The sequence below is a fragment of the Saimiri boliviensis genome, chromosome 14 (genome assembly GCF_048565385.1).
Source record: "Saimiri boliviensis isolate mSaiBol1 chromosome 14, mSaiBol1.pri, whole genome shotgun sequence".
Lineage (NCBI taxonomy): Eukaryota > Metazoa > Chordata > Mammalia > Primates > Cebidae > Saimiri > Saimiri boliviensis.
Window position 1 is genome coordinate 51,657,701 of NC_133462.1, and position 15,294 is coordinate 51,672,994.

Sequence of the window (15,294 nt, forward strand, 5' to 3'; positions counted from 1 at the left end):
AGCCTGGGCTACAGAGCAAGATTCTGTCTCGGGGGAAAAAAAAAGTTGCCCATGTCCTCTGGGGGCACATAAGCATCCCTCCTTTTCCTCTGGCTCACGGGGGTAGTGGCAGCTTGGCAATCAGTGTGAGACAGGGGCCTGTGGCAGCCCCCTTCCAGCTGCCTGACCCAGGGCTTTCTCCATCCTGGACAGGATCCGGCCCCAGCTGTCAAAGGAGAAGATTGAGGGCTGTCACATCTGCACCTCCGTTACCCCGGGAGAGCCCCAGGTCCTGCTGGGGAAGGACAAGGCCTTCACCTATGACTTTGTCTTCGACCTGGACACCTGGCAAGAACAGATCTATTCCACCTGTGTGAGCAAGCTCATCGAGGGCTGCTTCGAGGGCTATAATGCCACAGTGCTGGCCTACGGGCAGGTAAGCCATCTTCACACCCACCTATGGCCGCTCCCGCCTTGGTCTCCCTGCATCCAATGAGAGGGCCCCACCTTCACAGCAGCTGAGACACAGCCTCAGGGTTTTGTCTGTTGTCTAAGGATGCTGCTGCACCCCTGGTTAGCAGAGGGAGGGCTGTCAGTCAGAGACTTCCCCAGAGTGTGGCTGCAGGACCAAGAAAGCAGCTGGGGAACCAGGCTAGGAGGTGGATGAGCTAAGGGGATTTGGCCAGGCACGGGGTTTGCTGGTGCCCCCAAAGGGTGTGGAGTTACACCCTCCTATCTTTGCCAACGCAGACGGGGGCTGGGAAGACGTACACCATGGGTACTGGCTTCGACATGGCAACGACAGAGGAGGAGCAGGGCATCATCCCGAGGGCCATCGCACACCTCTTTGGGGGCATTGCGGAGCGCAAGCGTCGGGCACAGGAGCAGGGTGTGGCTGGACCTGAGTTCAAAGTCAGCGCCCAGTTTCTGGAGGTACTGTGGCCTCGTGGGCGGGCAGGTGGGAGGCTTGGCGGACTGCAGGACCATGGAAGCTGGGCCTTCCTCCAGTGCAGTGGAATGAGCCCAGGAAATCACGGGGGCATCTCCAGGTGATGAGTTCCCTGCTACTGAAAGAATCCAAGCTATGGTGGAAGACTACTTGGTGGGACACTTGAAAGGGGTTCCTGCATCAGATGGAGCTTGAGTCGATGACCTGTTTGATCCCTTCACACCTGACTGGTTTTAGCTCTGACACTGATTACCCTTGTGACCTTGAGCTAGTCATTTCATCACACTGAGCCTCATCTGCAAAATGGGGCGATACTGGCCTTCTCTGCATCCCCCCTCAGCCTCAGGGCAGCCTATCCTGCCCCTCCAGCTCAGGTGCTTCCTGCCCCCCGAGTCTTCTCTGACCCCAGGCAGGAAGGTCCTCCGGGAAAGGTCTTTCTGTGCACCCACCCTTCCTGTCTCTGGGACAATGTCAGGCCCAGACTGGCAGCTGGGGAGGGGCTTTTAGTGGGGAGCAGGGGTCTCATCTTGACCCCCACCCAGTAAGGGTGCTTACCCACAAACCCTGGAGCTCTGATTGTATCCAGGTTGCCCTCTGAGGGAAGCCTGTGGCCTTGGCCCTCTCCAGGCCTTCCCCAGCCTCTGCCTATTACAATACAGCTTCCCCTCCTGGGCACACAGGTGGTGGCTTGCCCTCCAGGGTACCCTGCATTTTAGAATTTGAAGGTTTTCTTTGTTCCTCTGGACTTCCCCTTCTAATAAATGCACTGCCTATGTGTGTGTGACTGCGTTCCTGTGTGTGTAGGTCATCTGTGTGTGTGTGTCTCTGTGTCTCGTGTGTCTGTGTGTATGTGTCTGTATATGTGTGTCTATATGTCTCTGTGTGTGTCTCTGTGTCTGTGTTTATGTGTCTCTCTGTGTAACTGTGTCTCAGTGTGTGCTCATTTGTGTGTGGGGTGTATGTTTGTGTCTATATGTCTCTGGGTGTCTGTGTCTATGTATGTGTGTCTGTGTGTGCAAGTCTGTGTGTGTGTCTGTGTATGTGTGTCTGTGTGTCTCTATGTATGCCAATCTGTGCGTGTCTATGTGTCTCTGTGTGTGCGCATCTGTGCCTGTGTATCTGTGTATGTGTGTCTGTGTGTCTCTGTGTGTATGTGTCTGTGTATGTGTGTCTGTGTGTCTCTGTGTGTATGTGTCTGTGTATGTGTGTCTCTGTGTGTGCATCTGTGTCTGTGTGTGTGTCTATGTGTCTCTGCGCGTCTGTTTCTGTGTGTGCACATCTGTGTATGTGTCTGTGTGTATGTGTCATATGTCTCTGTGTGTGCACGTCTGTGAATGTGTGTCTGTGTCTCTGTGTGTGCGCATCTGTGTATGTGTGTGTGTCCGTGTCTGTGCATGTGAGTCTGTGTCTGTGTGTGTGCACGTCTGTGTGTGTGTGTGTCCGTGTCTGTGCATGTGAGTCTGTGTCTGTGTGTGTGCACGTCTGTGTGTGTGTGTCTGTGTCTGTGCGTGTGTGTCTGTGTCTCTGTGTGTGCGCATCTGTCTGTGTGTGTGTCCGTGTCTGTGCATGTGTGTCTGTGTCTCTGTGTGTGCGCATCTGTCTGTGTGTGTGTCCGTGTCTGTGCGTGTGTGTCTGTGTCTCTGTGTGTGCGCATTTGTCTGTGTGTGTGTGTGTGTCCGTGTCTGTGCGTGTGTGTCTGTGTCTCTGTGTGTTATCTGTCTGTGTGTGTCTGTGTGTGTGCGTGTGTGTCCATGTCTGTGCATGTGTGTGTGTGTGTGTGTGTCTGTGTCTGTGTTCATGTCTGTGTCTGTGTCCTGCTGCTCGTGTATCTCAATAAGCATCTCTCTCACATCTCTTTGTTTTCATCCCTCCCCTATCCTGCTGCTGTGGAGAAGCCCCAAAGAGCAGGTTCCTGGAAAATCAGTTCCATGCAGTGAACCACAAGAGGTCAAATGACGCAATGTGTCTGCCCCAACAGACAGACAGACAGACAGACACTGTGGGCCCCCATCTGCCCCATCCTCTCCATCTCCTCCTCCCCATCCATGTGGGATATTTCAGTCCCTTCAGGGCTGTCCAAGCCTGGATGTCTGAGGGCTGCAGTCTCCCCCTGAGCCCCACGGCATTTTCCTGGCTGCCGCCCTAGCCGCCCCATCCCGATTCCACTCCCCAGCCCTCGCTCCCTGCTTGCCGAGCATCCCAGAATTCAGCAGTTCCAAACGCAGGAGTCTTCTTGGCTGAGACCGCCTGAAATGGGGTGACTGCTCCTGGCCGGGCCCCCTCACCACGATGGTCTCACCAGGCCCTCTCCAGGACGCTGGTAGCGTGCTCTCCTTGCCCACCTGCTGCCTAGCATAGGGCAAGGCACACAGATGTGTTCCTCCCCTCAAGAGCTTGTCGTCACCTCAGAGACCACAGGGTCAGGGCACAGCTCCCCTGGTCTCCACTGAGCTCTGTCTCTGCTCTCCCTCACCTGGAGTCACATCCCCACCCACTCTTTCCCACTCCAGGAATACAACAGGATCTGCTCAAACTGTGGCCACCTCTTCCTCATCTCCTGCATCTTAGAGCCCCAATCCTTTGTCTTCCTTCCGTCCTTTGCCCCTGCTGGGACCGAACTGCTGGCTGCTGCTTCCTTGGAGAGTGAGGAACAGTGTGCAGCCTCTAGCTAGTTCTGCTCAGGTCCCAGCTGCCTCCTGCCCCCATCCTTCAGAAAGGCCATGGGATTCAGAACGCAGAAGGGACCTAGAGCCTCAGTTTGCACATCTATAAAACAGAGATGGTTTACAGGCATGTGGCAGCCACCTGGGGCCCCACTGCATGCCCTGTGCCTTCAGCTGTTTCCTTCTGGCACAGCTCTACAACGAGGAGATCCTTGACCTGTTTGACAGCACCCGTGACCCTGACGCCCGCCACCGCAGGTCCAACATCAAGATCCATGAGGACGCGAACGGTGGCATCTATACCACCGGCGTCACCTCTCGCCTCATCCACTCTCAGGAGGAGGTGAGCATCTGCTGGAGGTCTGGAACAGGCCCTGGGCATCCTGAAAGGGCAGGGGCTGGCACCACGGTAGTCCCGAGCCCTCACTTCTACCTCTGTTTCCAGCTGATCCAGTGCCTGAAGCAGGGGGCCCTGTCGCGCACCACAGCTAGCACCCAGATGAACGTACAGAGCTCGCGCTCCCATGCCATCTTCACCATCCACCTGTGCCAGATGCGCGTGTGCACCCAGCCCGACCTGGTGAGGAGCCTGCAGGGGGTCCAGGAGCCAGCTTGCTATAGGGGCATCCCAGGAAGGGCAAGATGAGGAGCTACAGATCCAGAGATAGCAAAGAAGATTGAGGCTAGCCTCTGCCATTTGTTGATTTTTATGTATTTTTCTTGAGCCTCAGTTGCCCGATTTGCAAAATGGGTTAATGATCTCTCTATCGTGGTGTTGTGAGGATTTAACGGAAATCAGGCTTGTGCAAGTACTGTGCACACTGTCAGACGCTCTGCATGTGTGGAGGACAGTGTAACACATTCGGCCGTCTGCCCTGCCTCTCCCAGACGGCAGTACTGTGAGCAGGGGAGCCAGCGAGGTGAGCGAGGGCTGGGTGAGTCAGAGCTGACTTCTGCTGCAGGTGAATGAGGCGGTGACCGGGCTTCCTGATGGTACCCCTCCCTCCAGTGAGTATGAGACACTCACCGCTAAGTTTCACTTTGTGGACCTGGCCGGCTCAGAGCGGCTGAAGCGGACAGGGGCCACCGGCGAGCGGGCCAAGGAGGGCATCTCCATCAACTGTGGCCTGGTAGGCACATGGCGGGTCATCAGCCCCAGCACCCACCACTCACACAGCGCAGTCTCAGACCCCTCCAGGGCCCTGCAATCCCATGCCTGCTGAGTCTCCCTTGGACATCTTGCCAGTTAGCCCTTCACTCCCAGACCTCATCCCTGCCCCCAACTTCCTGATTTCACCAGCTTATCCATCTGCCTATAAACCCACCCAGAGAGCAAGAGAGCTGCTGGGGCCAGAGAGGCAGGTACAGATGACTTGGGGATTGTCTTGTCCCTCCCTCCCTCCCTCCACTCCGTGAGTGACTCTTGAGTGCCAGGGTCTGTCTCCCGCAGCTGGCCTTGGGCAATGTGATCAGCGCCTTAGGGGACCAGAGCAAGAAGGTGGTGCACGTTCCCTACAGGGACTCCAAGCTCACTCGGCTCCTCCAGGACTCGCTGGGGGGCAACAGGTATCTGGTGACCAACACCTGCGAAGCGGGCAGGGGAGGCAGGGAGATTCCTGGAAGATGCTGGTGTGTGGGTGTGGCACATGCCTGCCCGGGAGGAGGAGGCCCTCCCATCCTAGGCTGCAGATTTGGGAGATAGGAACCTTGAGGTGCTTCATGACCTTTAGACAGCTATGGTCAGACGCAGTTTCCTTATCAGTAAAATAGGGAGAGATGTTCCTAAGGAACGCCCTATGGCCCAGATGAGATGATAGATGGGAAATGCTAGAAAATGCAGAGCTGGCCTGGCTTGGTGGCTCACGCCTGTGATCTCAGCACTTTGGGAGGCCGAGGCGGGTAGATCACCTGAGGTTAGGAGTTCAAGACCAGCCTGGCTAACATGGTGAAACCCTGTCTTAAAAAAATAATAAAAAAGAAAATGCAGGGCTGTGGCCTATCCTCATCACCAAGCAAAGGACTGTGGCAATTGTGTATCACTGCGTCCTTAGCCTTGGTAGCTGCCTTCGCTGTGGTTACCTGCTGCTGCAGTGGAAACTCCCAGCCAGGTGGTCCAGATGCCCACATCCCAGGGTCTGTCCTCCTGAATGCATTAAGGCAGCGGGGGAATGTGATGGGAGCGGGACCTCTGCCCTGAGGCAGTGCCTCTGGAGACCGGCTGGGTCCCTCACCCTCACACCAGCCTTTCTGCACCCCCAGCCAGACCATCATGATCGCCTGTGTGAGCCCCTCAGACCGAGACTTCATGGAGACCCTCAACACACTCAAATATGCCAATCGGGCCCGCAACATCAAGAACAAGGTGGTAGTGAACCAGGACAAGACCAGCCAGCAGATCAGTGCACTGCGGGCTGAGATTGCCCGGCTGCAGATGGAGCTGATGGAGTACAAGGCGGTGAGCATGCCCTTGGGCGCTGCCCAGCACTCCTTCTTGGAGCTAGTGTGCCCTCTCCCCCAGCCTCACCCTGACTCTCACCTCCCTGTCACCCACCATCCACTTTGGACGTGACTCTTGAGCATCGGTTGTGTGCCAGGCATGATGCTCACTATTAGGGACTCACCCAGGTGAACCAAGCACAGTCTGAGCCCTCAGGATTTTAGAATATTAAGTTGGAGGAAGAAGGGCTCCCCGGCTTTTGTTGCATAGATCTTATGGACACAGAAGACACTCTCCAGGGAGTTTTCACGTCTGCTGAACGTGTTGTGTGGGAACAGACGAGACTGCTAGACTGGCATGTAATCGGTAGAAGAGACCGCAGGAGTAGTTCAGTGTGCTGCAGAGGAGACAGTTGGCCTCATTTTCTTGGATGGTCGGGGAGGGCCTCATGGAAAAAGGGGCCTTTTATATGGATTTCGCAGAGTGAATGAGATAACAACAAAATGAGATGGGACAGGCATTCTAGGTAAGGAACAAGCCATGCACAGAGACACAGAGTGGGAGAAAATGGGTCCTTTGGGGGACTGTCTAATTCCATGTGACCAAGGCAGAAGTCACCAGCTGGTAGCCCATGGCCTGAATCTGGCACATAGATGAGTTTTAGTTTGGCTTGCACTTGTTTTAAAAGAAGAAAACTTAGTTGTCAACCTTTCTGAAAGTCAGGGAGTTTCAGATTTGCTGGAACTACTTATGGTCCTAAGCTGGCTGGAGTGGCATAGAGGCTGCGCCTTTTATACTGAGTCTGGGACTCTCTGAGCTCCAGTCTCTACCACTCCCTACTGTCTTACACCCAGCCTGACTCATTTGTGCCAGCTGCCTGCAGAGAGGGTTTTGACCCTTGGACTAGTGTTTATGGAGATAAATGAAAGTACACTGTGGAAAGGTAGGTCAAGTTAAGATTGCGAGAGGCCTTGGGTGGCTGCTCACAAAATTTGGGCTGTTTATTGTCGAGGAGAACTATGTAAGGTTTTTGAGCATTGGGGGCCAGGAGCTGTGTTTTAGGAAACCCGTGACAGGGGAGAATGGTGGTGCTGCCGTAGCCAGGGGAAGGCCAGGGCGCTGGCAGAGGGAGGGGTGTTGTCAGCCCCTTCCCCCGCCTGCAAACTCGGCTGCCTGACTGCTCTCCGTCGCCCCTGCTCCCAGGGCAAGCGAGTGATCGGGGAGGATGGTGCCGAAGGCTATAGTGACCTGTTCCGGGAGAATGCCATGCTGCAGAAGGAGAATGCGGCTCTGCGGCTCCGGGTGAAAGCCATGCAGGAGGCCATTGACGCCATCAACAACCGCGTCACCCAGCTCATGAGCCAGGAGGCCAACCTGTTGCTGGCCAAGGCCGGTGAGTTGGGGTGTGCCAGGGCAGCTCAGAGCACCAACGAGCTAGGATCCCCTCTCCCCACACCCACCCTAGAGCATCAGGTGGGCTAAGCCAGCCAGTCAATTCACAGTTCAACTCATTTATGCATTTTTTTTCACTTGATTTTAAAACATCTTTGTATGACACAAGTAATACATGAACACTTCCTTCTTGTTCAACATGCAAACAGTACATCACTATATGAAGTGAAAGGTTAAAATTGTCTCTCCCTGAACTCTCCATCCCAGGCCCTCCCTACTTCTCAGAAGGAACCTCCATGAGCAGCTTGGTGTGTATTTTCCCACACCTTTCTCAGTATTTGTTTCAAGTATGAATATGTGTTCGTATATATTCTTAAATGTGCATACGGTATAGACTACTTTTTCTATGTATGAGATTGTATATATTGCTCTAAGACTTACCTTTTCCATTTAGCATTCTGTTTTCGAAATCTTTCCGTATTAAACCTACTTTGGGTTCACGCCTGTAATCCCAGCAACTTGCGAGGCCAAGGCAGGAGAATTGCTTGAGCCCAGGAGTTTGAGATCAGCCTGGGCAACACAGGGTCACCTAGTCTCTGCAAAAAAATATGAAGATTAGCCAGGTGTGGTGGCACATGTCTGTAGTTCCTATTACTTGGGAGGCTGAGATAGGAGGATTGCCTGAGCTCAGAAGGTCGAGGCTGCAGTCGGCTGTGACTCTAGCCTGGGCGACAGAGCAAGACCTTGGCTCTAACCAAAAAATTAAAAAAAAAAAAAAAAAAAAAAAAAAAGCCCACTTCTCTTCATCTTCTGCCATGGTGTTCCATATGTAATAATGATGAATAAATTTATTGTCATAGGCCAGTGATGGGCATTCAGGTCGTTTGCAGTTTCTTGCTGTTGCTGACAGTGCCTGTATACCTCTGTGCAAAGTATATTTTGATACAGATTCCTTTTTGGAAAAGGCTCACGTGAGCTACCCTATTACAGGCACAGATATAAGAGCAGTAGTCCAGAGGTGAAGGCCCTTGCTGTGTATCTTTCTTGTTCTTCTTTTTTTTTTTTTTGAGATGGAATTTCACTCTTGTTGCCCAGGCTGTAGTGCAATGGTGTGATCTTGGTTCACTGTGGCCTCCGCCTCCCGGGTTCAAGCGATTCTCCTGCCCCAGTCTCCCAAGTAGCTGGGATTACAGGCATGCACCACCACGCCCAGCTAATTTTGTATTTTCAGTAGAGACGGGGTTTCTCCATGTTGGTCAGGCTGGTCTCGAACTCCCGACCTCAGGTGATCCGCCCACCTTGGCCTCCCAAAGTGTTGGGATTACAGGCGTGAGCCACTGTGCCAGGTCTATGTATCTTGTTTATCGCACCCTCCTTCCCGGCTTCCCACTCCAGGCGACGGCAACGAGGCCATCGGTGCACTCATCCAGAACTACATCCGGGAGATCGAGGAGCTGCGGTGAGTGAGCTGGGGCAGGTGTGTGTAGGCTGCCCCCCCAGCCCCGCCATCCCCCGGGTGAGGCCAAGGGCATTGGTGGCTTACCCGGCCCCGCCCACTCGCTCTTCCTGCACAGGACGAAGCTCCTGGAGAGTGAAGCCATGAACGAGTCGCTGCGCCGCAGCCTCTCACGGGCCTCGGCTAGGAGCCCGTACTCCCTGGGTGCTTCTCCGGCCGCCCCGACTCTTGGGGGCAGCCCGGCCAGCTCCATGGAGGATGCCTCGGAGGTGATCCGCAGGGCCAAGCAGGACCTGGAGCGGCTAAAGAAGAAGGAGGTCAGGCAGCGGAGGAAGAGGTGAGTGGAGTGCCGTCCCCGTCCCCGTCCCCATCCCCGAGAGCCCTCAGACCGCCCCAGTGGACGCTGCCCAGCCCCCAGGAGGACTGCTGCCCACTTGCGTTTAGGAGGGAACCCCACTCCCCCAGCCCCAGGGGCCGCCTCAGTATTGCTTGGGAATTCATGGCTCAGATTTGCTCAGCCTTTTGGACAGCCCCCCTCCCCCACATTCTCCCATGCCATGTGCTTTCCCCCAAGGAGAGGAAGGACTGAGCTGAGCCAAGGCCAGTTCTGGGTGGCCCCAGGGAAGAGCAGCGGGGTTCTCTGCAGAGTAGGCGCTAGCGCCCTCCCCGCCCCCTGGTGAGAGCCTCCCTGTGCTGCCGCCCCGCATGTGTACCCAAGGCAGGGCAGCCCTCCTAATCCAGCCTCCCCGTGCTCCCTGCGCAGCCCTGAGAAGGAAGCCTTCAAGAAGAGGGCAAAACTCCATCAGGACAACAGTGAGGAGACGGATGAGAACGAGGCGGAGGAGGTGAGGAGCACAGCTCGCCCACGTCCCTGCTGGGGTTGGGGGTCCCCCTCCGCATCCTCGTACAGAGTGAGGGAGGGGGCTGGGCCTGCCTCCAGTTGATCCTTGTACTTCCTGCTGTTGCTGACTGGTTACCGTGTTGATCTCCCTCCCCTAGGCCCCCACCTCATCCCAAATGCATGATGCCGGCAGGGAGGCCCTCCCAGAGGAATTCCTCTGGGCGGTTGGGGGAGGTGCTGCTCTTCCAGGGGGCGGGGGGTGGGCAGGGGTCTCCGCTGTGGCCCGTCCCAATCCCCACCCTCCTGACACACCCGAGGCACTGTGTCAGGACGCACCTCTGCCTCTGGGCTCCCCTCTCTGAGGCCAGGCCCACCCCAATGGTGCTTGGTGCCCAGGAGGAGGAAGAGCGAGACGAGAGTGGCTGTGAGGAGGAGGAAGGGCGCGAGGATGAAGATGAGGACTCGGGCAGTGACGAGAGCCTGGTGGACTCGGACTCAGACCCCGAGGAGAAGGGTGTGTGGGCCTGGGCTGCGGGCTGCGGGGGTGGGCTGCCTGGGGGTGGCTCGGGCCCTGCTAGAGGTCTCTAAGATAATGGTGTCCAGGCCCCAGAACTCCCAGACATGAAACAAACGGCCACAGCAGTCATGATGGTGATGACGGCAAAGCCTTCCCGGTCATTCATAGGTGCCAGGCCCTGGGCTCACCCTAACCCTTTGCATGGGTTGGTTCTTTCAGTCTTTACTGCAACTGTGTGCATAGGTGTGGTGAGCGTCCCTATATTACGACCGAGGAACAGCTCACAGGGGATTAGTGAGCCTCCCAGTGCGGTCCATGCAGAGCGAATGGGCACATTGGCCTGACTGCACAAAGCCCTCTCCTCTAAATGGAGACGCTGCCCCTTAAGCCCTGCCTGCTGCCAGCGCTGGCCCTGGGCGTGCAAAGTGCTCTTAGTCGCCCTACCTCCCTCCACCCAAGCTGGTCCCATGTCATCTACAACAGGTGAATGTTGGCCTCGGGCATGGCTGGGCTGGGAAGGATGTGTAGATCCCCCGCCAGCTCCTGAGCCCCGCCTTGTCTGTCTGGGACTGCTCTTTCCATGCGTTGCCCCTTCTGGCTGCATTCTACCTGTGTTGGGATTTATCATTTTGCCCAGCCTCTGGTCACTGATCGGTCATGGCTGACCAAAGGAGAGTCCCAGCGCCCAGGACTGGCGCATCTGCCCCCCATTTTGCCCCTCGCCCTGTTGCGGGGCTGAGCCTGGCTGTGTCCCCGTAGAGGTGAACTTCCAGGCGGACCTGGCCGACCTGACGTGCGAGATCGAGATCAAGCAGAAGCTCATCGACGAGCTGGAGAACAGCCAGCGACGGCTACAGACGCTCAAGCACCAGTATGAGGAAAAGCTGATTCTGCTGCAGAACAAGATCCGGGACACGCAGCTGGAGCGAGACCGCGTGCTGCAGAACCTCAGTAAGGCCAGCGCCACGCCCCCCACCACGTCCGTTCCCTCCCTTTCCTGTGAGCCCCTCCTCTGTCAACAGCAGCTGGCCTGTTGGGGTTATCCTGGCCTTCTAGGCAAGGGACTTGCGAATCTAGTTCCTACGAAACAAATGATTTTTTTTTTTTCTATCATGTCACATATTAGGATTCTCTCTCTCTCTCTCTCTCTTTTTTTTTTTTTGTCTGTCACCCAGTCTGGAGTGCAGTGGCACAATCTTGGCTCACTGCAACCTCTGCCTCCTGGGTTCAAGTGATTCTCCTGCCTCAGCCTCCTGAGTAGCTGGGACTACCAGCATGTGCCACCACACCTGGCTAATTTTTGTATTTTTTAGTAGAAACGGGGGTTTCACCACGTTGGCCAGGATGGTCTCAAACTCCTGACCTCATGATCCACCTGCCTTGGCCTCCCAAAGTGCTGGGATTACAAGTGTGAGCCGCTGTGTCCAGCCAGGATTCTTTGTATACCTAGGCACTTGAACGTGACACTCCCAGCCTTACCTCCTGCATTCAGTTCCTTGAGTCTTTTCCTTTGGACCTGTTTATAAACCTTCTCCCATTCTACCTTCCTCATGCTGCTCTTCATCCCATTCATTCCATTTTTTATTTATTCATTCATTGATTTACTTACTCGACAATCACATGTTGAATATGTCTGATAGAGCAGACATTGTTCTATAGCATGTTCAATGACAATAAGCATGAAAAAAATATAGCCAGGAAGGGGAACAGGAACTGCTGAGGAGCGAGTTGGTGTTTTTAAAAGATGGTCGTGGAAGACTTCACTGGGAAGGTAACTTCTGAGCAAAGACTTGCAGAAGGCGAGAGTGCTAGAGCCGAAGCAGCCAGGGGAAGCGTGTCCCAGGCAGAGGGAACAGAAGATGCCAAGGCCATAAAGCTGCCATGTGCCTGGCATGTTGGCAGAATGATGAGGGGCCCAGGATGGCTGGAGCACAGCAAGAGGGGACAGGCCAGAGAAGACACGTGGGGCCACATCATGTCATTTTACTCTGAGGGAGTACATTGCCTTATACTCTGAGGGAGATGGGATGTGTGTCGTTTCAAAGAGAGCTATGTGATGCAAAATGTCAAAGCGTTTTTGAAAGATGACTCTGGCTGCTGCATGGGGGGATGAAAGTGGAAGCTGGAGACCACTTAGGAACTGGTTACAAAGACCCCAGGAGAGGTGGTAAGGAGAAGTCAGACTTTGGGTGTATTTTGCCGGTTGAGGCAGAAGGCTTTGCTGATTGCTGGGAGGTGTCTGTGAGGGAGAGGGGAGCCAGGGACGCCTCAGGGTGTGAGCTTCTGGAAGGAGGTGATGCTGTGTACTGAGGTGGGGCAGGGGTGGGAATGAGGCATTGGGTTTTGTACCTGTAAGTTGGATGTCTGTCAGATGTCTGTCCTCAGGAAGGAGAGGGTAAGGGTGGAGAATCAGCTTACTCCTTCTGCGCTGGCCCACACCACTCTGTCTTCTCTTGCCAACTCTTTCCTCTTCCCACGGGCCCCAGCCCTTTCCTCCAATACTGGATCATGGGTCAGAACCAGCCAGCATGAGTGAGCTACAGGACACTCGTGGGAAGCTGGGGACCAGGAGCTCGGAGATCTTGACACAAAAACACCCCTGCACATTCCAATAGGATGTCAGAGCGGGAAGGGGCCTTGAGCATCACCTAGTCGGACCCCCTCATTCAAATGAGGCCACAGGCTCCGAGACGGGTGTGACTTGCCCGAGGTCATGCAGTGAGACTGGAACAGAGGCTCCTGCGTTCCTCCTTGATGACCCTGTGTTTAGTGGGAGCCCTTGGGGACCCAGCACGGACAGCTGCCTCTGGTTGCTCTCAGGCACCATGGAGTGCTACACGGAGGAGAAGGCCAACAAGATCAAGGCAGACTACGAGAAGAGGCTGCGGGAGATGAACCGGGACCTGCAGAAGCTGCAGGCCGCCCAGAAGGAGCACGCCCGGCTGCTCAAGAACCAGTCACGCTACGAGAGGGAGCTGAAGAAGCTACAGGCCGAGGTGGCTGAGATGAAGAAGGCCAAGGTAGGGGCTGAGGGTGTGACGAGTGTGGCCTGGAGTGCATGTGACCTCGGAATCCACTCACCGTGGTTGAAATAATCATTGCCGTCAAGTGTGGATTCTCTTCTCGACACATAGCATTGCCTAGTTTCACCCCGGCTTGGCCCTGGATATGGTCCTCTTAGCTGAGAGCATCGTCCAAGGTGAAACAACCCACCCCGTAGTGGGGCCAGTGTGCAGAGGTGGGGGCGGTGTGGGGTCGTGTTCAGGCAGGTGAGGATCTCAGGGGACCCCACTCGGTGCTGCCTCCTTGGGGGAGGCTGCAGCACACTTGCTTCGGGTCTGCCCAAAGCGCACACGAGTCCCCTCATGTGGGGCACCCCTGGCCTCGAATGATAATAGTAACAGTTACCATCATTTGAACATTTACTATGGCTGGGCTCCACGCGCGTGATCACATTCAGTCCCTAGAAGAACCTCATGAAGGAAGTCCTCTCATTCTTCCTTTATGTATGAGAAAGTGAGGCCCGGAGAAGTCAATTCCAGCTCCCAAGCCATAGCACTGGGATTTGAACTTGGTTCTCTGCCTCCTAACCACCACGTGTTCTGGGTGGCACAAGGCCTCCCTTTTCAACTTTGCCACCACTCAGAGTGCTGTAGTCTCTGGGGCCCGGGGTTGGCCCCTGCGCTTCTGGCTTCGGGGACCCAGGTCTTGTGTTTCGGTGTCTGGTGTGTTCTGGCTCCCCCCTGGGGCTCAGCAGATCCCTGCTCCCTTTCAGTCCTCCCTCCCCCTGGGCCCTCCCAGTCTTGCATTCTTGCCTGCTCTGACTCTCAGCCATCAGTGGAGCCCAGCTCTCCACAGCCCTGGGCGAGGCCCTGGGCACTGGTGGCAGCCCCAGCGTGCTGTGAAGGACTGGCCTTGGGGACAGAGATGTCGGAAAGGGGTGCTCCCCAGTGCTTGGGGCTGATGGGGCATCTAGGAGCCATTGGTAGCTACACCCTAACGGCTGACTCTGTGTGCAGAGGAGAGAGGCAGTGCAGTGAGGTCCATTCTGAGAAGAGGCAGACCCACAGCTGTCGTTGAGGCCCAGCCACCTCACCTGGGCAGGCTATGTCCCCAAGCTTGGGCTGCAGGCCCAAAAGCTTCATAAACCTGACCAGAGTAGAGAAGGCCCTGCCTTGCTGTGCTCAGACCTGCCTGGCCTGGGCTGGTCCCAGAGAGCCCATTTTTACCATCTCCGTCAGTGCATCCACCCTGTGGGGAATTGAGACTCAAATACCCAGATCACCAGGGCCCCAGGTACCCGCTGATGGTTTAGAGGGAGGGACAGATGGGCCTTGGTTATCCCCGGGGTGGAGCAGCACTCCCGCCAGGGGCCTGCACGGTCTGCAGCAGCTTCTGTAGCACTTTTGGGTGCACCTGTATGCATCCCCACTCTGTCTTCTGAGGGTTTCCAGCTGATACCTCTGCAGGGTATCCCAGGGTATCCTGTCCTGGCCAGCTCACATCTCCGCTGCAGAGGCCCTGTAGAGCCTCGTGAGGGAAGATCCCTATGGCTCTGAAGCCTGACAGATAATATAATGCCAAGATGCATCTGACAGACAGAAGGCTCATATGTAGACCTGTGTTTCCGTCTCCGGATTGCTGAGCTCCTTCAGCCAGGTGCCCGGCTCTGTCCACGTGACTTTGCTCTTACGAACCCAGAGCTAGAAGCAGAAAGGAACACCCTTGGGTCATCCCAGGAGGGGCCCAGGTTTTCTGTTGGAGGGACAGAGTGTGCAGCAGCCGAGGGTTCAAACCAGAAGCCGTGAGAGCCAGTGCCTGCCCCAGAGTCCTCCCATGGCTGTTCAGCTAGCTGCAGGGCCCCAGCGATTCACAGAATGGAACCGGGGTGGGGCCTGCAGCTACAGGGCCTCCCAGGGAGAGGCCACAGTGCCTTCCACCTTAAACCTGCAGAGAATGCTGGTCTGGGGCACCATGGCCTGTCGTGTGCCTGGAATGTGCTCATCTGTTCTGAGACTTTTGCCTCTGTGGTAGCCACCATGGAGCTTGACCACACATGC

General features: G+C 55.7%; 1 protein-coding gene across 4 annotated transcripts in view; it reads left to right on the forward strand.

Moving 5' to 3' along the window:
- KIF21B (kinesin family member 21B) overlaps nucleotides 1-15,294 on the forward strand; it is a 50,881-nt gene that overhangs the window by 13,934 nt on the left and 21,653 nt on the right. For all 4 annotated transcript variants that reach the window (XM_039466506.2, XM_074385061.1, XM_074385059.1 and 1 more), the window contains exons 2-15: nucleotides 193-415; nucleotides 730-912; nucleotides 3,785-3,934; nucleotides 4,037-4,171; nucleotides 4,554-4,721; nucleotides 5,042-5,157; nucleotides 5,851-6,046; nucleotides 7,232-7,421; nucleotides 8,816-8,879; nucleotides 8,995-9,213; nucleotides 9,640-9,721; nucleotides 10,114-10,231; nucleotides 10,994-11,185; nucleotides 13,055-13,254. In XM_039466506.2, coding sequence (XP_039322440.1) covers nucleotides 193-415; nucleotides 730-912; nucleotides 3,785-3,934; nucleotides 4,037-4,171; nucleotides 4,554-4,721; nucleotides 5,042-5,157; nucleotides 5,851-6,046; nucleotides 7,232-7,421; nucleotides 8,816-8,879; nucleotides 8,995-9,213; nucleotides 9,640-9,721; nucleotides 10,114-10,231; nucleotides 10,994-11,185; nucleotides 13,055-13,254 — 2,236 coding nt within the window. The remainder of the gene's footprint in view (nucleotides 1-192; nucleotides 416-729; nucleotides 913-3,784; nucleotides 3,935-4,036; nucleotides 4,172-4,553; nucleotides 4,722-5,041; nucleotides 5,158-5,850; nucleotides 6,047-7,231; nucleotides 7,422-8,815; nucleotides 8,880-8,994; nucleotides 9,214-9,639; nucleotides 9,722-10,113; nucleotides 10,232-10,993; nucleotides 11,186-13,054; nucleotides 13,255-15,294) is intronic.